The sequence below is a fragment of the Scomber japonicus genome, chromosome 20, assembly GCF_027409825.1.
Source record: "Scomber japonicus isolate fScoJap1 chromosome 20, fScoJap1.pri, whole genome shotgun sequence".
NCBI classification, from domain to species: domain Eukaryota; kingdom Metazoa; phylum Chordata; class Actinopteri; order Scombriformes; family Scombridae; genus Scomber; species Scomber japonicus.
This window is the reverse complement of record NC_070597.1, coordinates 25,674,260-25,697,148: the sequence shown is the minus strand read 5'-3', so window position 1 is coordinate 25,697,148 and position 22,889 is coordinate 25,674,260. Positions and strand designations below refer to the sequence as shown.

General features: G+C 38.1%; 2 protein-coding genes across 2 annotated transcripts; one reads left to right on the top strand and one right to left on the bottom strand.

The window, feature by feature from the left end:
- Positions 1–407: 407 nt before the first annotated feature.
- tmem26b (transmembrane protein 26b) lies at positions 408–5,412 on the bottom strand. Its single transcript, XM_053341136.1, has 6 exons — positions 5,225–5,412; positions 5,034–5,130; positions 4,835–4,921; positions 2,299–2,501; positions 2,059–2,138; positions 408–661 (listed from the first exon to the last, which is right to left on the bottom strand). Exons 1-6 carry the CDS (start codon positions 5,410–5,412, stop codon positions 408–410), a joined length of 909 nt encoding a protein of 302 aa, XP_053197111.1.
- A 5,934-nt stretch (positions 5,413–11,346) lies between these two features.
- cabcoco1 (ciliary associated calcium binding coiled-coil 1) lies at positions 11,347–18,945 on the top strand. The gene is made up of 6 exons (XM_053341134.1): positions 11,347–11,412; positions 11,504–11,592; positions 12,388–12,557; positions 14,075–14,219; positions 18,698–18,770; positions 18,865–18,945. The coding sequence occupies exons 1-6, from the start codon at positions 11,347–11,349 to the stop codon at positions 18,943–18,945; spliced, it is 624 nt and encodes a 207-aa protein (XP_053197109.1).
- The last annotated feature ends 3,944 nt before the right edge of the window (positions 18,946–22,889 follow it).

Genomic DNA, 22,889 nt, shown 5'->3' with positions numbered 1-22,889 from the left:
TAAGACATGACCTAAAACACAAAAGAGACAGAATGTGACTTTCAAAGGTTTTGTGAAGTATCAAAACCTTTGAAAGAATAGAGTCTTTTAAAACCAAAAGAAAAGACCAAAATCTCTCAACAGAAGAATGGAGATTTTTATTTATAATACTGAGAGTCCCATTGGATTACAAAATGATCCACTTCACTTTCACAGTGTGGAGTTTTGGTTAAAGTTTTTACCTTTACACTGTTGGACTGTTTTAACAGGTGATATATTCAGGATTGGCACATTATGGTGTGATATACAGTAAATTATTCATATAAAGTGGAAAATTATTTAAAACACTGGAATTTAACATGCATTCATAAGGCCATATACTGTCATAGAAATGTCTTTAATTTGCTGCACTGTGATTACATCCAAGCTCAGTAACCCTTGGTATCACAGATGAGGACAAAGAGCCGGTAAATGTTAAGAATGACAACCAAGAAGTTTTTAATGGCGAAGAAGATCAGCATCTGGTGGACCACTTTGAAGTAGATCATGACGGTGAGGCGGACCACGAGGAAAGGCCCGTCCTGGATGAACAAAGCTTCCACCGTGCCCCAGACATCAGTCCTGTGTTGAGAGACACGAGAGGCGGCTGCTTCGGCAAGTTCATCTGTGGGCGCGTTCAATACTGTTGAGAGATAAATATGTTTAAGACAACTCCAATATGTCATATTTTAACTGGAAAGATGTGCGTTATTATTTTCTACATATTGATCTTTTCTAGTTTTCCTGTGCAGGGTGATCCAACCTTTTAAGTGATATTATGATTTTTTTTTTAGCAATAGAATATATGTACAGTACATCTTGCTTGCAGGAGTACCTGACCTTTTTGAAAAATGAATGCACATGTTTAAAACAAAGCTGTCAGCCTTCTTAACATTCACTAACAGTATTATAATTCACTGTGTTTGCTTGGCCCCCTGGATACTGTATGTAGCACAATATCACATGAAAAGATCACAACCTTACTTTAACCTGCAGTGCAGAACTGTTATATATAAATGAATGTCCATCACCACATTCAAGCCTTTGCCAAACAAGCTCACACAATGCAGATTAAACCTTTTACTGCTTGGTAATTCTCTCTATATTTCACATATGTCCTATATCCGTGTCACATGGAATTTGCTGTTGCACTGTCCCTTTAGGAGGCTAGTGGCAGTCCTGAGTCTATTTACTTCAATGAGAAAAGTAAATGTGAGCACAGATCATGACTGATTCTTTCACCCCTTAGTCACCAAAGTAAATACTGGACCCATTTTTCACAAGTCAAATATCTTCTGAATATTCTGACACTAAAATGCTTTTTTTCAGACAGACAAATATCTCGTTTCTCTTTCAGGACAACCTTTATTTTATTCACGTCAGAATAAAGCTAACGCCACAGTAATCCATTCAGCACTGTTTGTGTTTTTTGCATGTTTAGTTTATCATTTTAAATAACATCCAAAGCTACTCCATTACCATGAGTCATGTTAGAGGGGGTTAAAGAAGAGGCGACCACGTACACTTAGGAGACAGGAAACATAAACCATTTCCCACCATTGGTGCAGCTTGTAATGCGTTAACCAACGTCTTTGGTTTAGTTTAGTTACTCACAGCATAAAAACAGATAAGCAACAAACCATAGACTCATGTAGCCAAAAAACATGAGTCATAGAAATACTAGTACAATAAAAAGAACAAAGAGATGTTTAAGATTGGTCTGCGGCACATCCCAAAATAATTTTGTGTTTAACTCAATGACTACAAATGGCATTTTAGCCTGTGGCCTCTCAGATGAATTTATCCTGCCCTGGGTGTATAGCTCTATACTTCTTTTATTATTAACAACAGCAGCTATATTTCTTTTATTATTAACAATAGCAGCTATATTTTTTTTATTATTAACAACAGCAGCTATATTTCTTTTATTATTATGCTGTTCAACTTTTAGTGTGAATTTAACAAAAAATGGAGTGGTGCTGACAAAGCACTGTATTGCAAAAATATAGCAGTAGAATCTAATCTTTTAGTGTACTGTACCTGACAGATGCAGAGGAAACTGCAGCATGCTCCAGGTCCACACGCCCAGAATTATGTAGACCATGGCTGGACTGCTATCCCTGTTTCACACACACACACACACACACACACACACACACACACACACACACACACACACACACACACACGATTGACTTCACCTTATTGTTTGATGAAATTAGAACTTCAATATAACATTTTCCATCTTTTCTAGCACCTTTCTCTTCTCATCCTACTCACTTGATGTCAGACAGTGTTTCAGAGGTGAACTCCAGTAAGTCAGCAGCTGTGCCCACAAAGATAAGCAGTAACTGGGAGAGCTGGTCTCTGGTCAGCCCCCCGGCAGCCGGCAGCAACCACTTCCCCAAGATCAGTAAGATGAGCAGGATCTGATGTAAAGCAAGTATCCAGTCGTTGGCACACACTGTAGATAGTGGGATGTCCTGGATAGAGTATGGAAATGAAGAACACAAAGTGTTTTACAGACTGTACCTTTGATTAGTAGGCCATCTTTTAAATATCAGAAGTATCTGTAACATTTCATGAAGTCACCCAGTTAAGCAGAGGAGAGGAAAATGCAGCAGAATCACAAACTGAAAAGCTTCCTTTAAACAGTTCAGCATTTTGGGACATATGTTTATTTGCTTTCTGAGAGTGTGATAAAAACTGATATCATTCTCATATTGTGCAGTGCCCCGATGAGGATAAGACAATGACCATAAATCACAAGTTTCCGTGTGGGGCCCATTTCCTTCCATCTCTGCACTGTCACTATCTAATAAAGACAAAAACACTACAAAGACTCCAGGAAACTGCACCCAACTGACAACACCCAAGAAATACTTCAAGCACATACTGTAACTCTGATTAAGATACAACATGTAAAATTAATAAGCTTAACATGTGTCATTTTAACTTTGGACAGAGCCATGCTAGCTGTTTCCCCCTGCTTCTGGTGCTACGCTAGTCTAACCGTGTCCTGACTCGTGCTCTGCATTTAACACACTGGCTTAAGAAAACAAATAAGCGGGGTTGAGCATAGCTCAGCGGGTAGAGCACCCGCCCCATGTGTAGAGGCTACAGTCCTTGCTGCAGGTGACCCTGGTTCGAATTCTGACCGAGCGGTCTTCTCCTGCATGTCATTCCCCTCTCTCTGCCTCCTGTTTCCTGTCTATCTCTACTAACATCTCCATTAAAGGCAAAAAAAGCCCCAAAAAAAAAAAAAAAGCAAATAAGCATATTTCGCAAAATGTTTAACGATTCCTTGATTTTTGAGACCTGTTTGTTCTATACTTTGGTTTATTTAACTGTAAAACTACTGACATTCTTATCAGTATTTTGTATTTTGTGTTTAGTGCTAATTAACAAACGTTAGCATGGTAATAAGCTAAATTAAGATGATACATGAACATGATAAATAAGTACACCTTAAAACATCAACATGCTAGTATTGTCATTGTGGGTATGCCACTATTTAGTAAATATATTCTTAGCCATACTAGCAGCATGGCTCTAGTTCTCTAATTCTTATCTTATTCTTTCTTTCTTTAACTCACTTTAACCTGTGTGACTTTTGACACCTGAATATAACCATCTATCTCAAATTTCAGTTTTCCCATACTTTATCCTTTATGAACAAGTGAAGTGTAAAACTAATGACATTCTTATCAGTAGTTTGTGTTTAGTGCTAATAAGCAAATGTTAGCATGGTAATAAACTTTTTTTTTTTAACATGCAATAAAATATGAAATCTTGACGCTTGTAGCAACAAACTCACAAATAACTCCACAGTTGCACTGAGCTTTGTGGAGGCTGTGGAGTGAAGCATTTAGAAGCTAATAACCCTTTTTGTTTTACATATAATAAATACAAGGTTATTTTTTGTTGATAAAAAACAACATTTTTATATAGTACAGCTTATATCATCAACATGCTAGTATTATTATTGTGGGTATGTTAGCATGTTCGATAATATGCTAAATTAAGATGGTGAACATGGTAGCACACCTTGTAACATCATGTTAGCATTGTCTATGTTAGCATGCTGTCATTAGCATTGAGCACAAAGAAGAACCAGAGCTGCTATGACTGTAGCTTCTTAGTTTTGTTAATGGATAGTTCCCACAAACTATAGCCTACTGTATATTTATATCTACAACTTTAAAAATTATGCCGTTTACCAAAAATACTGTTGGTTAAAATCCTCTGTACTGAAAATAGGACCAAGAACATTGTCAAAACAGTCCAGTCAGCAAAGACTTTTCATGTTCAGCTTGTAATTGTTTTTATTGAGGGCGGGCCGTTTCATTAAAAGTTGCCAGCTCTATGAATGTACTTGAGTTATAAGTGGAAAAAATACCCACAGCCTTACAACAAGCTCTTTGAGGTGGACCCGCATTACCAAACACTGTCCCACTGTCTAGACGTGAAGGCATGAAGGCGAAAGCAAAAGAAGCAAACAAATATGTGTATCATTCAGTAGCTTTAAAAAAAGAACTATTTTGTTAAAATGTCACCCCACCTCACCTGAAAAACCAACACATGCCCTCATGTTTCTCAGAAATGAATGAACAGATTTTAAACTAAGTTGTGTTATTTTTAATACACTGAAACTCTCATGTTAAACACAGACCCATAACATCCTCCACAAACCTACAATACTGCTGAAATATATTAATTTAGCTAAAGAATCATTCAAAATATATATGTTGTTTGAACATTGCTTGAATATTTCAAACTTTTTTTCAATTTTTGTAAACTTTACCCTGAAACCTACCTTGAGTGATCTGGTCCCATTGGTTGATGAGTTCATCCAGTGACTGAAAAGACTCCTAATATTTTCAGTTGAGTCGAGTTTATCACACTAGAATAAGAGACGCACACAGTTTAACATTGAGACATTGTGCAATTTGTGAAGCCAGTATTATTTGCATTGAACTCTCAGAATAGAAAATAATAGAATAAATGGATGATACCGCTGAATTGGGGGATTTATTCTCTTGGTGGTGAAGCTCTAAAATCCATATTGATGGAATAATACTGATGAGGAAGAAGAAGATAGCTGGAGAAAACCTGGAGGAAGAGAAAACATCATTACACAAACAGTGTTACAATCTTGAAATAACAATTCACATGTAACGTATGACAAACTGAAGTCATACTGTACCATTTGTAATCATTCCCACTCCTCCTCCTCAGAGTCAGGATCATCTCAGCCACCAGAGGCAAGTAGAGGATTGTGAGAAACCAGTAATATCCATTGTCTTTCACCCACACCACTCTCCATACCCCTATGAGAGAGATGAGGATAAAGAGAGACCTGGTCACCACGGCACAAATGAACTTGAGGAACATGACTCCCAGAGTTTGGGAAGCGCAGCGGAGACGTTCAGGAAGTCCCAACTGCTGCAGGGGACGGAGGAGTTATATGTGAAAGGTTTAAAAGGGATTCAGTGTTGGGGTTGGGTGGGGTTGAGCAAGACCCGGGGGGGGGGGGGGGGGGCTGGGGCACGCCTCCAGCAACCTGTTAAACTACTGTGTTCATCATGTTTACTGTAATGTTGTTCCAGTCTTGATAATATGCAATGCATGCAAAGACATGCAGTCTGATTCATCTATTACCTAATTTCATGTTTATCCAAACTCTAATTGTCGAGAGCTGCATTGTTGACTTTGTCCTGCTGTTGTGTATTACTCTACTGCCAAAAACAGTCCCTGACAAATGCACTATTTCCTCCTGTTTGAATAACATTTGCTAAAAACTGCAGTGCCCAGCTGTTTTTTTCTCTCTTTTCTTTTTTTTAAAGAAAATGACTGAGCCTTTATCAAAATGAAACTACATATTTGTAGGTAGAGGCAACAGTTATTAATGAGGGGTCCCAGTGCAAGATTTCTTTATGAGCCCTAATCACCTCAAGATGTGCACACACAGTCATAAAAAGACACACAGATTCAAACTAGACTATCACAGCATTTCCATGTTATTTCAATTAAAGTCACAATTAATGTTGTTCTCAAGCAGTCCAGAAATACTGTGAGAGTGTGTTGCACTGTTAAAATGATAGGAATGAAGCTTAGCCAAAGTTGAGTCAGTAAGATTATCTTTTGCTTACAAAGCATAGTTTGCTCTTCTCTTATGCATGCTCACTTATTTCCTGGTTCTCAATGCTCAGGGGGTGTAGTTTGTTTTTTTAAGCTTATCATCTGGTTGTTGTCCTTCTAAATCTCTCTCTCTGTCTCTCTCTGTCTCTCTCTCTCTCTCTCTCTCTCTCTCTCTCTCTCTCTCTCTCTCTCTCTCTCTCTCTCTCTCTCTCTCTCTCTCTGCTCTAGTCTGGCATGCCCCCATCTCCATCCACAACCATCAGCATCAGTCATCAGCCACCATCACCACCAGTGTCTGGACTATAGGGGTACTTATCTTGTGGCTGGATGACATGCCAAAGAGTTTAACTATCATTTCTATCTATATGAAAAACATTATTCTTTTCACTGTCTCTCCTGGTATTCTAAGAATATTAAAGGACAGTTTCTCCAGTGGGCTGAAGGACAATATAGACTGTTGACAACACATATAAATACTATTGACTATTAAAAGAAGCTTCATTTACATTTTAAAAAATGAATGCAGGCACGATCCAACTTGTGTCATGCAATAAAGGAATTTTGACAGGTTGGCACAATAGCGATGTAAAAATGCCCCACCTCCTTCACCTCTAACAAAAATAGCTACAGTACATTCTCACACACACAGGTTAAACTTGCAACAATGACAGACATAAGTGACTGGAAGGTATATAAATAGCTTTTAAAAAGACTGAACCAATTATGCAGACGGTGTGTACTCAAAGAGCCATGAGCACACTGTCTGTGTGACTGTGAAAGGGGGTCTTGTAACAGGCACACAAACACAGGTTGGTTTTCGGACAAGTTTGGGAGAATATAGCCTCAGACTGGTTTGCCTTGACTACCAAAAATCAAAATAAGACTGGAGTCTGCCATCATTCTCAAACTAACTGACAGATCCTTAGTTTTAATGACGATAAGCAGATAAGGCTGGGTATCGTTTCAAAATTTTCAATACCAGTACCGATACCCAGTGTTGGGAAGATTACTTTGGAAATGTAGTTTGTTACAATTACAAGTTACCCTGTTGAAAATGTAATAGTAGTGTAACTATTTCAATTACTTTCTCAAAGTAATGTAACTAATTACATTTGATTACATTTTGATTAGCTACTTTTCTTAATTTTGAATCAATGCTCTTGACTGTTAACCGTTATCACATTTTAAGACCTGATAGTGTTACTGTTAACCTTCACCGCTGGCAAACACTCTTTGCATTGTACTACAATGTTAGGGCCATTGTTCTTGCAGGTGGTGTTTGCAGACATCCCAACCTGCAAAAACTCATTTAAGGGAGTTTCGTTCCGGTTACACTTGATGTCGGTCCAGGGGAGGGCTGCGATCGTTGTCGGTCTAATAAGCAGCAACACAGAGCTATGAGGATGCTTTGCTCTCACACACACTGCATTTATAGTCACACAAATACACACACACACAGACACTCTCTAGTGTGCACTCTGCTCACTCACTCCAGATTCCAGGAGATTGTGTTTTATTTGTGGCCGTCAGGGAGACGTTATCAATATGTGGGAGATGGGATGTCTGTGTTTGTATTTCCAACACAGGAATGTATTCTTCTGTGCCTCTGACATGTTGCTGAGTCTGACTGAATGGCACATGACCAAAGACAGCATCAGGATCCAACTTGTCTTTGGAAGGAGGAGGTTGATATGAAAAAAACTATTTGATAAATCCGAGCTTTTGGGGCGATTTTTCAAATATAACTAAAATTCATGGGATCATGGGAATCATCATGGGAATTTCCAAAAGCAACTGTAATTTAATTACGCATTCTCTTACAGTAATGTAACGGATTACAAAAATGTAAATTTTGTAATTGAATTATGTAATGTCGTTACATGTAATTCGTTACTCCCCAACAGTGCCGATACCAGTACCCTTAAAACGATACCGATACCAATTAAGTACTTCATTTGATACTTTTTTTTTTTTTTTTTTTTTTTTACTTCACTCAATATTAAAGTTGAAGTATGTAACTCTGACACCAAGCGTTTAGAAATGGTACTGCGGCCCACGTTCAAAACACTGGAGAGAGCTGTTACTCCTCGCCCCCTCCCTGCCAGAGTCTACTTCATGCGGGTTGACAGTTGTTGGACGTGATCCTGCATATCCTCCTCCGTATCAGCGGGTGCAGCTGAGTGCTGTATGACGCAGTAACCGTCTCCAGCCGTCTCCATGTTTCAAAGGCGTCTCCTATACATACCCTTGTTTTGTTTCTCAAATTGTCACAACGTATTTGAGACTCATAATGAGGTGTTTTTGGTTTTGTAACATCAGACATTATCTGCAGTGTTCCTAGCTGCAGCTCAGTGGCACCTGGCAACCTGGCTGCTGAAACACTACTGACTTGGTGATTGGTAGCTAGGTGGTGGGTGGCGCATCAGTACTGACTTGGTGATTGGTAGCTAGGTGGTGGGTGGAGCATCAGTACTGACTTGGTGATTGGTAGCTAGGTGGTGGGTGGAGCATCAGTACTGACTTGGTGATTGGTAGCTAGGTGGTGGGTGGCACATCAGTACTGACTTGGTGATTGGTAGCTAGGTGGTGGGTGGAGCATCAGTACTGACTTGGTGATTGGTAGCTAGGTGGTGGGTGGCACATCAGTACTGACTTGGTGATTGGTAGCTAGGTGGTGGGTGGCGCATCAGGCCAAAACACAGAATGACAACATAAACATTACTTGAGGGCTGCAACTGAGCTTTTCAAATGTGAATATTCTGGCTGGACTACTACTGTCAGTGATGTCAGTGTTTGACATGAACATGATTCCTTAATGTCTGGTGATATTTAGGGCCATTTTATGATTACTTGGAATATATTTGTTACATACAGCTACTTTAATCATGCAAATAGAAAGCAATCAGTTGTGTAAATATTCCTCCCCATTCAAAGGATTTTTACACAAATACATTTTGAAAGTGCTATTTATTGAATAACTTTTTTTCTTTTTCTTTTTACACAATTTTTACAGAGGTTTTTCATCAGAAACATAACAAAAACCAACATGAGACAAAACAAACAAAGAACAAACCTCCCCCCTCCCCACATCCCTGTTATTTATTGAATACCTGTACAAACACTGAGAATCTAGCCACTGACCAGTCCTAACCCTCCTCAACAGTTCTTTTTAAGAAATATGAACATATCAGCCTTCTCTGGAGCAAGGCATGCCCTTTCCTGGCTGATTGTGTCTCCAGCAGTTGAAAATATTCGCTCTGTTGGAGTGGAGGATACTTGGACACATGTATAAAGCATGCTTAAAGCAGACAAACACACAAAATGCTCATTTTTAAAGACAAACTCTTCAGATATGAATGTGAATTCAGTTTACATGGTAGAAAATCTGAACTGGACCTTTAGAGTAATCAAATTATTATTGATCGATAGCCTATAGGTGATGATTCTGTGATAATAGTTTTGGTGTTGACTAATTATAGGCTATTTACATTTAGGCTAATACATTACATTGCTTATATCACTGTATAAGGTTGTATAAGCATTTGATCAGAGTGGGGATTATTATGTTATTGAAGTCACATTGTTGGAATTATAAGAGCTATGGAATGAAACCCATGAAACTTCCCCATGACATTTACAAAGAACTTTTACTGCTGCACCATAGAGAGCACTCTCACATATGGCTGCACTGTGTACTCTAGCTGCACTGCATCACGACAGAAAGACCAGCAGCGGATCATTAAGACAGCACACAGTGGATTGTCGGCTCTCCTCTTCCCAACTGGAGGGATATCCTCTTAAGTCGTCTTCACAAAACGGGCCAAAAACATCAGCTACTACCCCTCACATCATCGTCACTCTATGTTCACCACTCTCCCCTCAGGCAGGCTTAGGGTCCAAACACACTGCCAAACAGAGCTGCTGACAAACTGTTGAACTCACTCACACACACACACTGGGACTAGGCATATATTTATACATTGTGGTGTTTAAGTTATACTCATAATGATAAGTACATCTAATAATGGCTATACTGGAGATTAAGATGAAGGGTTAAGGATGAAATATGTTGATTTAAAGTGCACTTACTGATTGTGTGTGCTGTATTGTATTGTATTGAAATGTGTGTGAAGCATGTAATATGTACATCATTTTATATTATTCTTAAAAAAATGCAGTAAGAGAAAAAAGCAAAACATGATACATTATTTTAAGGTTGAAACATGATCTTAAAGAATCAGTATCTGATTATATTCTGCAAGAGCTTGTATGAAAAAATAAAAACCCAGGTTGACCGTATTTGAACATATGACCTGAATATGACCCGAGTCAAATGTATGGGAGGGGTTGAAACCACAGACCTCAGCAGTTTTTTTTTTTTGGGATATAAAAAGGGGAAAATGACATTGTATGTTAGATCATTTTATCATAGACTTTGTCTCTGTGAAGGTTTTGCTGCCGGCAATAAAACTCTACTCAACTTTGAAGACTCCTGGTGATATTTGAGACTCTGAAAAACCTTTTGATTGACTAATTTGACCCCATAATATCTATATATTTATTTATCTGTAATATATTGTTGTAGCTCATGCTCAATAAAGTATCTATCTATCTATCTATCTATCTATCTATCTATCTATCTATCTATCTATCTATCTATAAAGCATGATGGATGAGTAAATTAGCTTATAGTTAATCACCAACATTGATGTAACGTAAATCTATGTGACGATGACATAAACACACAAATAGGCTAAGATAAGATATTCCTTTATTAGTCCCACAATAGAAAGAATAAAGAACAATAAATAATATTAGTACAGAATAATAAAGTATACAAGCAATGAAAAGAACAATAATTGAAATAATAATAATAATAAAAATAATTGTTATTGCACGAGTTTAAAAGTGAGTAGTAGTAATGTGTACCAAAAATACTGATATTGCACATTGTGTAATGTGCAGTTGTGAAATCTTGTGAAAAAGTTTTCTACGTGTTTATGTATTTATTTATATATTCACCTTAAACTGTACAAAGGAAAGTGTTCTCTAGCTTCAGTTTGCACCTCTGACATTTGAAAGCCACAAACTGCTAGTGTCTATATATATATACAAAAAAAAAAGTTGTATCAGCTGTGGATCAGCAGAGCGGTGCGGTGTTTCCATAGCAACGTTTACAGCGTCAACATGTCCGGAGGAGCGACGCGTCGTGACAAGAAAGAGCAACGGAAAGTAAAAGATGATAAGATACAGGTAATATCTAAACATCTGAAACTCTCAGAATGAAACTGATGTGTTGTTGTGTGTTATTAAACTCTAAAGCTTACTGTTGATCTCCTGTTAGAAAGAGGAAGTTGTCATCCTGCAGTGGGAAGCTGTGTCACTGCCTCACATCCAAGACCTGCTGGAGGGAAGTGATCATCTACTTCACTCGTAAGTGTGTGTTAGGCCTATAATTATAGATAATAACGAGTTGTATAAAGAAGTAGCCATCAGAAATAGAGCTAAATACACACACACACACACACACACACACACACACGCATCACACATGTCTGTCACCGCTGGATACATTAGTCAGCATTCGTATAATAAATGAATAAACTATATAGTGTTTTTTAGGAAACAGCTGCATTCATGAGATGCCATCATGACTTTAAACCTAACAGCTGTATTTAATTGATCATTTTGTGACAACCAACAGGAGCAGGGAGTCAGATGCACATGTACAGAACAGGGTGTGACAAATTTAGACACTAGTGAGAATAGTTGTGATGAGGTAAAACAGAGCTGTAGGCAGGATTTTAGATTTTTAGAAATGCTGAGGTCATGTGACCGCCCCACCGCTCTCAGAAAATATTTCAACCCAAAAAACAAGGTCTAATTATTTCGATTTTTCATGTTTTATTTATTCAGTACATTTCTTAGTTGTTTTTTGTGTACATTTTATTTTCCAGCCCCCTAAATCAAAGCTTTCTCCATGCCTCCCATTCCTCCACAGGAATAAAAAGTACTATAGGAAAAATGTAAACCTTTTATTTATTTGTAAGCTTAAATATATTTAAATGTAAACATATTGCGTATCCCTAAATCAACTTTGGAAATACCCATCATGCCAGTGACCTCGTTGTCCCCACTACTATCTGCAGCCCTGCTAAACATTGTTGTTGTTATGTAATTACTGCACCGATGTCGTTTTCAGCCACATCTGCTTTCTGTTGTCTGCAGGGAATTAAAGGAGATCTTAAGCTTCAGTAACCATCAGACCTGCATGAAGGAAGCTGCCCTGCTGGATTACTATATTAGTGGTTTCTGGTGGGCAAAAGAGGTCCAATTCACCCCTGCACAGACTTCCTTCACCATGGCTGTACTGCACATGCTGCTGGATAACATGCAAGGTGGGGAGAGAAAGAGGATGTTATTTTCAGTTAAAAACACATTGCAAAAGTATATTGTAGAACAGATCCTCCATTGTAATGCACTGAATTCATGTTCAAGCCAAGAAACCATTGCACAGTTCAGTTAGATCAAATTACTAACACTTGTTTTTAATCTTTTTTAGTCTCCTCCAAACAATTCTTCATTGTCTTTGATTTAAATATGTATTATTTGTTTCCAGATGTGTGTAACTCTGGTTTTGAAAAGTGCTATTAACATTTTTTTTTTTACTCGTGTACTTGAAATAAAGGTAGTGTTTAAGCATTGAGATAGGGTGGTAGGAAAATATTAGACTTTTTCTGAGTTGTAATAATCTGTAATCTACTCACTGTAATCAGCTCCAATTTTATGCAACATTAAATAGGATCATACTAGTTTAGCCTATTTTAGCCCATATTTGACATCAATTCCAGAGATTTAGACGTCTTTGACCAACTATTCCAGGCAGCTGTTGGTTTCCATACATTTCTGCACAGTATGACAATCAGTCAGCAGACTTCAGCATTATTTTTATGTTGTATGGTAAACATGGTCAACTGTTTGATTTGATATGTTTTCACAGCATCACCATCTTTTGAGAGTCAGTGAATACATTTTCAGACAGTACAGAAATGAATGGAGGTTGTATACAGCTTTTAGTCTGTTTTTTGTTTGTTGCAGCATAAATACCAGGGATCGGTGTCAAATTGAAATATAGATGTGTAGAAATATGTGAAAGCTTTGAGTTTCTGCAGGTATGAAAAGGACTAAAGAAACTCCAACCCTGAAACTGAAGCAGCTAAATGGAATTCAGCCATCTTTTGTTTATCTTTAGATTATTTAACACATCTTTTCCTATAGTCACATGTCAAAATATATGCAGATGAAATTAATTAGCCTCTAAACCAAGTCATATTCATAAATTCCTCATCAGTCATTAAAGTCCGTGTAAAGTCAGAATAAATATGTGTTCTGAGTTTGACATACCACAGAAAAGTGTGTTGTTAACCACTCAAATTTGAATGATTAAAAAAATTGCCAAATATATGAAATTAGATTTCAAAGTTGTGTAAAACTCAGTCTCATTCGCTGAAACCCCGCCCCCTACCAAGTGTCACCTGTCAATCAAAGTCACCATCTCTACCAGAAACATGGACGCTAGCGTCTGAGAGCTTTCTGCTGCTAGCTCGGCGGCTAGCTCGGTGGCTAACTGGGCGGCTAACTGGGCGGCTAACTCAGCTAACTGGCTAACTGTAGACTGTAATAGTAGTAGTGTGTGCTGAATGTATTTACACCACTACAGCAGCAGGGGTCTGGTTGAAATGCTTTTTAAACCTTTTTTAGAAATACATTTATGACCTATTTAATGTGTTAAGAAGAAAATGTCACTTTACACAGTCTTTAATAAATGTTTGATTCATCCTTCTGTTTGATTCATCTTATGGAAAAAGATATTCACAATCACTATTTTATAATCCATCTTCTTATCATATTCCAGAGAAACAGATGAGTTTGGTGGATAACCTGATGGAGTTTGCTAAGGTCTTAGCTGCTGCCTGTCAGAGCTCATCATCAGAGGAAGGCTCCGCTCCACTGCTCGACAGAGAAGAAGCCACAGCGCTCATAAGTTACACCAGAGACAGGTACCGGGAATCCTTCTAATGCTTTTGGATTTAGGTTTTAAAAAAAGAGGTTTTCCAAGCTGTGATGCAGTATGACTCACTCAGAGATGCCTGAAAGGTTACAAATGCTCACCTTGTATAAATCCCAGCCAGCATGTCCATGTGGAACCAGCATGAGTTAGTGATATTCTGGCATAAATGTGCATCCATCCATTTGCTGCATGTGTGGCCTCATGTTGATTTCTGTACGGTGGCTACACTCGCCAATGTTTAACCTGCATGCTTAGCAACAAACATAGCACATAAGGAGCCATTTGTATCTCTCCGATCATTAGCCCACGCTCAAAAACAGGTCTTGCTTGTTTGGACTCCACCTGTCACCCGTCCTGGCTTCGTTTCTAACGTAGGTGGCACACAGTAAATGGAGCTGACAGACACATTTTGATGCCAGGTTATCAGAAACAATCTGGAGAAGCTGTTATCACATGTTGCAAAACCACACAAGTCACAGTATGTTTTAATACAACTGTGTAGGTGTACAAACAGGGACATCTTTTTTGGGGTAACTCCCCTTATGACAATATTGAGCTTTGATTACGAAGGATAAAGTCACAGTGGAGCATGAAGCACTCAGATATAGTTTATTATCATGTCATATTTAGTACATCACATTTATGGAGAGTCAAGTTATTCAATTGAAGTAACACATTATGAAAACCTCATTCAATCAATCAAGCTTTATTTATACAGCAGCTTTCATACAGGTTCATGTAGTTCATAGTGCTTCACAGTTGATTGACAAGCTGATAATAAGACAGAACAAGTGTAGACAGATAATGACATAAAGAGAAGTAATAAAAATGACAAGGCAAGACAAACAAAGAACAAATAACAAAGAAAAAAGTAAGAGCATCAAAATACATGTCTGCCCTTCAGTACCTGCCCAAATACAATATCTGTACAGCTTTCACTAACCCCTAACCCTCCAAACAATGACACAATATAAATACAATATAGAACACAGACAACATAATATTAAATACTCAGACATCAATACCAACACACTACCTCCTCACTGGTTCTTTTTTACCTTTGTTTATTCAGTGGACTTTCACTCAGAGGAAGCCTCTCTCTAACACAAATGATCACATTCACACATTCACACAGTTAGGCTGTATTCAGCTTTTAAAATGCTAGTCCTCACATTCAACTGAATAGTGTACAGAGTCCCAACGGATCCTTAAAAAGTCTTAAACACAGTGTCTTAAATTTAGTTTTTGATATTCAAGGTCTAAACATGTGGTCTTACATTTGATTTGAGGAAATATAATGAAACTAATCATTAGTTACAGCTCCATTTCAACCCACTACAAACTAAAATCCTGCTTTTGCATTATTATATGTCACAGGAATGGTATTATTTTTTCCTTATAGAGGTATTAAAAAGGTATTAAAGTAATTCATTTTGTTCTTTAAAAGTGTGCAGATACACTGAGTGTAGTGTGTTCACGCTGCAGGGTTGACCTGCATTGAGCCAAGAGTCAACTTCTGGAGAAATTCAACCTCAGTCACAGCTGGCAATCACACAGACCAGACCAGTACAACCTGCTATGAGGGAATACAAAGATCCACAGTACAAAGTTATCTCTTTGTTTGATAACTTTAAAAGTAAAGAGAGACTTTGCTGTTGGCTTCCTGAAAGAAATAAAAAAAAAGATGAGAGAAAAATAGAGAGAGAGCTGAGAGTACCAGCAAGAGAGAGAGGGAGAGGCTGTGGTCGAGCAAGCTGGAGAGTGAATGAAGAGAGGGAGCGCTGGTAGAGAGAAAGCCAGCGAATCAGATCAATAAAACATTATTTTGTAATTGTTTCACAGCAGTTACTAAAAGCACAAACAAGCCTACACACCTCCTCTCAACCCTGCACCACAATGATTGGTTCAGTCTGAATAAAAACACATTCACACCTAGAAACTACCCAGTACAAACACATTCTTACCCGCCAGCCACTGAGCAGCTCCCCTGGAGTAGTGAGGCCATGTTCAGACCAAATCCAGCAATGTATGAAAAGCAATTATTCCATTTATTTGAATGTGTATTGAATTTGGCAATGCGTTTATGCTGCAGAGGTGGAGACCAAATACAGTTCAGCAAAGAACCACAGTGGTCATTGAAGATCATGTAACGCAACGTGATGTCAAGGTTCCACGTTGTCTTAATGAGACCGAAGACATCCAACATAAGAAGAACCTTGTTCACCATATAGCACTGTAGCATTCCACTGTTTACCCAGGAACTGTGAAGGTGGAAGAAGAAATACTAAACAGAAATTGGGATTGCAACCCCAGAACTACACCAACCAAATGCATGGTGACTTCCATCTATCCCTTATAGCAGGATCGTATAACTCTGGATAGTCTCTGTTCCATCGTCACGGTTCTTTGGTTTACAGTGGAATGATATAATGCTACAATGAAGTATCACCTCAAGTTAAGATACAGACTAGAGCAGGAGTGTCAAACATACGGCCTGTGGGTCAGAACTGGCCCATCAAGGGGTCCAATCCGGCCCACTGGATAACTTTGCAAAGTATGTAAATTGCAGAAAAGTAGGGTTTGGACACATTTTATCGTATTTCTTACCATGGCACCCCTAGATGGTTTATTGTAGTAAAGTTATAATGTACATTATAGATATAATTTATAGGTTATTATGCAATGGTTTTACTGGTCCGGCCTCCTTGAGATCAAATTAGGCTGTACAGTACGTGGCCCTTGAACCCAAAATTAGTTTGACACCCCTAGACTACAGGATTCAGTGTTACAGTGCAACCAAGCAGTTTGACTCTACTGTACAATTCTATAATCCTGTGAAAATATGTGGCTTCCTATGGGGCGAGAACAGTGACAGCTGGCATTGATTTTTGGCATTTAAAATAAATTTGGCTGAACTGAAAAAGGAAATACTGAAACACTTGTATGGGATAATGTTGTACTGGCACTGAAACAAGTTCCATTGAAAAGTAATACATAGGTTGTGTTTTTTTTAAGGGTACAGTCTGACAGCTTTATCCCATGTGCACTGCTTTCTGGCTCTGACACACATCACAAGCTTTTTTATTAAGTTTTTATATTTTTTGCATTATGATATGTTTTTCCATTGTCAGTCTTAAGATTTTTTTCTTCATGGCTTTCAGTCTGAACTTTTTCTCAGAATTTTGGTATAGAGAGGAGGCTCCCTGCTAGGCCTACATTACCCAGCATGCCTCACGGTGTAAAGAAGATATCCCAGGATAAGGGCATCGCAGCAGACATTTTGAGCCAGACTGTTGTCATTTTTGCTCTGTTAAAATGTCACTCAATTAACTTTTAGAGTTTTTTTCAGCTATTTGGGAATCTTGTTTTCGGAGATGCAAGGAGCTGCAGGCTTTTGATGTTTTCACATACTGTAGATGAGAATTGTTCAACCCCCCCCCCCCCCCCCCCCCGGCAGACTGCCCCATGTCACATTTCACACAGACTGTACTACACTCACTGTCATGCCTGCATCTGTTAACCAGCCACATTTAGTTTGTGAGTGATCTCTTATTGCACTTCATGAGAATTAGCATTCAGTGATATTACAGCACATCTATGGTTATTGAACTGCTGCTGGCGTTATGAGAAGATTTCCCTCACTTGATTATTTCCAGTAACTTACTAACTTCATGAACAAAGTCAAAGTAATAATACTACTGAAAGACCCATTTCCAAATTGTCTTTATAGTCTAGGCCTGAGTTAATAATAAGATTCTTTATTCTAATCCATAATCCATACATACATCAATGATCTCATTGCTGCTCCATCAAACAGATGTTTTTACTGAAAAAGTAGCAATACCACCATATAAAAGTACTCAATAAGTTAAACTCATGTATTCAAAATTATACATAAGAAAAGTGCAAAAGTATTCTGCAGAATATTATGAAGCCTCGTCCCATTTAGAGTATTATATTATATTCTTGTGTATGTATTTTTTGTATTAATATACATGCAGCATAGTAATGTTGTACTAGTCTGGGTAGAACTCATTTGAACTATTTTACTTGTATATTATATTTTATGTATGTGATATCTGGGACTCTATAATAATGCAACTGTTTTATAAATTCATTTTGGGCTTTGTATGTACAATCTTTATCTGCAAAATAACTACTGACTACAATCATTTAATAATTTAATATTTCAAAGAGTTATAGAAGTATAGCTCAGCAGACAAAAGACATTTTACTCAAATACAGTACTTTATTATACTGTATATATTAAGTCACTTCCAACTTCTACAAACCCATAAACTTATTTGTATAAATAAATAATTAGATTGATCACATCGCATTAATGTGCTGAGGAAAACAACCTGCTTACCTGAAATTACAACCAATATATTTAGATACTGTTTATTTTGTGCTCATGGAAGTTTTAATACTTGTCATTTAAACAGCTGTGTGTTCTGTTGACTGCAGTCTCTTTCAGAAATACAGACTCTATGAGCTTCTTTTCACCACACCCAGAGAGGAGTTACTGACAGGCATAGAGGTGAGACAGCTCGTGACTCGTGCATGTTTTTGTGTGTGTGTGTCTGTCTATCTACATATAAGTAACATTTTAAACATGCTTTCTTTTCCCCCAGAGGACGATTGAGGTGTTCACATGTGAGGATGCTCTGACTCCATTGGAGGAAGGTATCCCTACTACTGTATATTTCCAGTGATGGGTCCTACCTGCTGTCCAAGAGGATGGAGAGGTGATAATGATGGAGGGGTGATAACGGCTGTTACTTGTTATTATATAATTGTCCACCGTGGGGCGTTGTTTCATATCCAGTTTCATATCACTTGACAGGTCTTTTATAGCCTTTTTTTTGGACCTGTGCACAGGAGGATCGTGCTGTCTTAAAAGCATGACTGGTAATTAGAGGCTAATTACAGCTGCAGTTAATAGTTGTTTAATGAATTATGAATTTCTGTCAATCAAAAGGAAAGTTATCGGCAAATATGTTGATACCGTATTGATCGTTTCAGTTATCTTTAAAGCAAAAAAAAGTTAAATATTCTTTGACTCCAGCATCTCAAATGTGTTTTGCTGCTTCCTTCTAATATATGACAGTAAATTTAACATCTTAACGTTTAGACTGCCAACTTTTCACATTTTTCGTACCATTTCATACACTAAATAATTGATCAATTAATCAAGAAAATACAGTAGCAGCAGATAAATTGATAATGAAAATAACCATGAGTGGTAGCCATATATGTAATGATGTGGAAAGATGTTGGAAGGATCATTAGGTGAAAGAGATAGAGATCTGAAAGGAAGAGAGAGCATTAAGAAACAGGAAAAAAGAAAGATCATATTGTGTAAATGAACAGCTGCACAGTGAAGGCTGTCTGGTTCTTATTAAGTCACAAAACGATGTAATGTGAAACCACACCACACACACACGCACACACGCACACACTCAAACACATTTAAGAGAGGATTGCCAACTGTGGCCTTGTTAAATCTACTAAAATGATTCCAATTTGGCCGGTTTTCCTGAAAGCCTCAGATCCAGCCACTAACTGAGCTCTATTAGAAGAAATACACTAAATCTGAATGAATGGCATTAATAAAGTCTTTGCACCGGGTAGTATGTGGTTAGCCTAGCTTTGCATAAAGACTGGAAGCAGTGGGAAACAGCTAGCCTGGCTCTCTCCAAAGTTATACTGCATTCCATTTACCTCTGAAGTTGGAAGTCGCAGCTGGGAATGACGTCACAGCCCAGTTTGATGTGTTCTAGTTCATGTCAGGAAACCAGTTCTAGCCAGGTTAGCAGTTGTTAGCAGTGGATAGCAACAATGTAGCAACATTTTCACAGATAGAAGTTGGACAGTGCTGTGTGTACGACTGATTTAATGAGACACTAATAAGACAGAAGTGCTAATAAATAGGATATTAGGTAATTCCACACTGTTGATACACAAGGCAGCCATCTTTGATTTTGAAGTTGGGGCTGGTGAGGTTTGTCGGACCTCAACATCTGACTTCAGGGGGCATTCCAGTTGAAATTTCCGATGGAACTGAGATATTCTATTTTCCGAGTACAAATGGAATGCACCATTAGAAGGAACAAAACCTCTAAAGCTCACTGATAAACCGTACACTATTACTTTGAATTTTTTTCCTGTTAAAGGGAAGTTTTTCTTTGCTGCTGTCACCATGTGCTGCTCATCTGGGAATGTTGGGTCTCTTTAAATTTAATTAAAGAGTTGAGTCTAGACCTGCTCTATGTGTAAAGTACCTTGAGATGACTTTTGTTGTAATTTGGCACTATACAAATACAAATTGATCGATTGATAGTTTAAATTGAGCACAAATACAAATGTAAGAACTGATATTTTTGGCTTTATACGACTAAAAAAGTACTGTATTTCAATCAGGAGAGACCAGAGAATGAAGCAGAAAGAATTTTTATTATACAGATAACATTGATGATTATTATCAAAAGTCTTTGGTGCTTGGACTCTGCAGGGAGATTTTGAATCAAGGGACTTCAGTCTTAAACAGCAGCAAGATAGATTGTCCATGGAGTGCAGACACTAGTGGTGGTGGTTAGGGCTGGGTATCACCATTGCCAATCCAAGTATCCTTAAGATAAGATCCTTAATGATACCAATTGAGTACTTCATTAGATACCCATTCTACATTTAGTATTGTCTTTTATCAGGTGTAACAGGTGTGTAGTGTAGACACACTTTAGAGTGTTTAGGTGACATCTTGGCTGCTGAACTGCTAATCGTGCTAACTCAAATTCACCATGACTTCACCACCACAGACAGGTTGTAGTTACAGGTTGTAGCTGCTGTGGCAGTGGACCAATCACATGTTGCATTAAATCCAAGAACGCTTGTGTTGATTGGCTGTGAGCAGGTCCATACAAATAGTCATATTTACTAGCTCTGGGTGCAAAAAGGATTGATTGTAGGTATGGATTGACGGAAGATGTTTCCATACTATTGGTATTGATTTATTTTGGTCCATACCTTAAAAGTATTGAGTACCCATACCCAGCCCCTTTAGTGGTGGTGGCTGATGACTTCTGCTGGTGCGTCACCGTGTTATTGGTTGATGTCTTAATTGATGCCCCAGGAAATGACAGCAAGGATTTAAGAAATAAAACCACAGACAAAAAGAAAGTCTTCCTGTCTGAACTTCCACTAAGCTTCACAGAACTGTATGAGCACATCATTAAATTCTGATTGTTATAATAAAAATCTCATTGAAGTGTCATAAATCTAGATATAATAGGTGCAGAGCTGGGATGTTGGAGCATTGTACAGACATACTCTAAAGCTAAGCACAGAGTCAGAGCAGATTAATAATGCAGGTAGGTATGCAGGAATTTCAGATGGGATTTTAACATCAGTGAATAATAGATGAGCTTATAATGCAAAGCTTATATGTTTGTATTGCAAATGGCATCGCCAAAGTGAACAGGCTCAGTTTGTCATTGTAGATCAATCTCCAGTCTTTTCTAATGCCGAACACAAATTTAACAGCAGATGAGTCAACAGAGCACTTTCACTTCTTGTCTATAGTGCTGCTGCTGTGGACTATATGATAAATAAAGAACAGCATTCTGTGTCCCGCTGTGCTTTCAGCCTTCCTTTCTGCACGATATTTTAGTGTGAGATGTGATTTTAGCCCGTCGCAGATTGGCGGTGCTGTTCCAGTGGTATTTGTGGTAATAATAATCACTGCATGTTTTATTTAGAAAGCTTTTATCAGAGCAGACTCTCAAGCTCTGCTGCATGGGGGGAAAAAGTTCAGATATGAAAGGCTCTGCTTTGTCTGAGTGAGGAGGATATTTGTGTTTGCCAAGGTTCTAACTTAGCATGTGGACTCCATCAGGCCTTATAAGGTTGTTGTTCTGCAAATTGAAGAAGAAGGTTTTGGAACAGTGTTCATTTGGAAGTGTATACAGTAGAGACACAGAGAATATAAATGAAACTGTGCTGTCAGGGTGTAGACAGTGTGGAATATATGTGTGGTTATAATTAAGATTATTTAAAAGTGGGTTGAAAGTTCATTCTTGATCTTTTGGGAGTGTGGTTACATTCATCTCAAGTCACATGAATAAATGGAGGCCAGAGCCTGGAAAGAAACATGGAAATATGACACATAATATTTTTAATGTCTTCTCAAGATATTTGAAGAGGCTACACCAAATATAATAAGTATTTTAACAGTTCCAGGGCAGCGATGTGTTTTTAATCGTTTTGGACATGAACAGAAGATACATCAGGCTTTGATGCACACATAATACTCGTTAGTAGATCAGTTCATTCTGGGTTCATGGAATTTATTGAGAACAGTATAGAAAATCAGCAGAGGTATACTTAACCTAACCCTAACCCATAACGCACATTTTATATGTAGGGCGTGTGTGTGTGTGTGTGTGTGTGTGTGTGTGTGTGTGTGTGTGTGTGGGTGTGTGGTGCTGCTAGAATGAGAATAGTAATAAAATGACTCACATGTCCTCTGTCTTACGTGTGTGTGTGTGTGTGTGTGTGTGTGTGTGTGTGTGTGTGTGTGTGTGTGTGTGCGTGTGTGTGTGTGCATGTGTTGTTCTCCTCAATCAGGTATGAAGAGAAAAAGTTCAGACCAGACCAGAGT

What these genes read in the sequence shown, in the direction of transcription:
- cabcoco1 (XM_053341134.1), top strand. Translation starts at nt 11,347, where the DNA reads ATGTCCGGAGGAGCGACGCGTCGTGACAAGAAAGAGCAACGGAAAGTA. An exon ending in AGTGATCATCTACTTCACTC is followed by an intron (nt 11,593 to 12,387) that starts GTAAGTGTGTGT and finishes TGTTGTCTGCAG; the next exon opens with GGAATTAAAGGAGATCTTAA. An exon ending in ATAAGTTACACCAGAGACAG is followed by an intron (nt 14,220 to 18,697) that starts GTACCGGGAATC and finishes TGTTGACTGCAG; the next exon opens with TCTCTTTCAGAAATACAGAC.
- tmem26b (XM_053341136.1), bottom strand. Translation starts at nt 5,412, where the DNA reads ATGTTCCTCAAGTTCATTTGTGCCGTGGTGACCAGGTCTCTCTTTATC. An exon ending in AGTGGGAATGATTACAAATG is followed by an intron (nt 5,131 to 5,224) that starts GTACAGTATGAC and finishes CTCTTCCTCCAG; the next exon opens with GTTTTCTCCAGCTATCTTCT. An exon ending in ATAAATCCCCCAATTCAGCG is followed by an intron (nt 4,922 to 5,033) that starts GTATCATCCATT and finishes CTCTTATTCTAG; the next exon opens with TGTGATAAACTCGACTCAAC.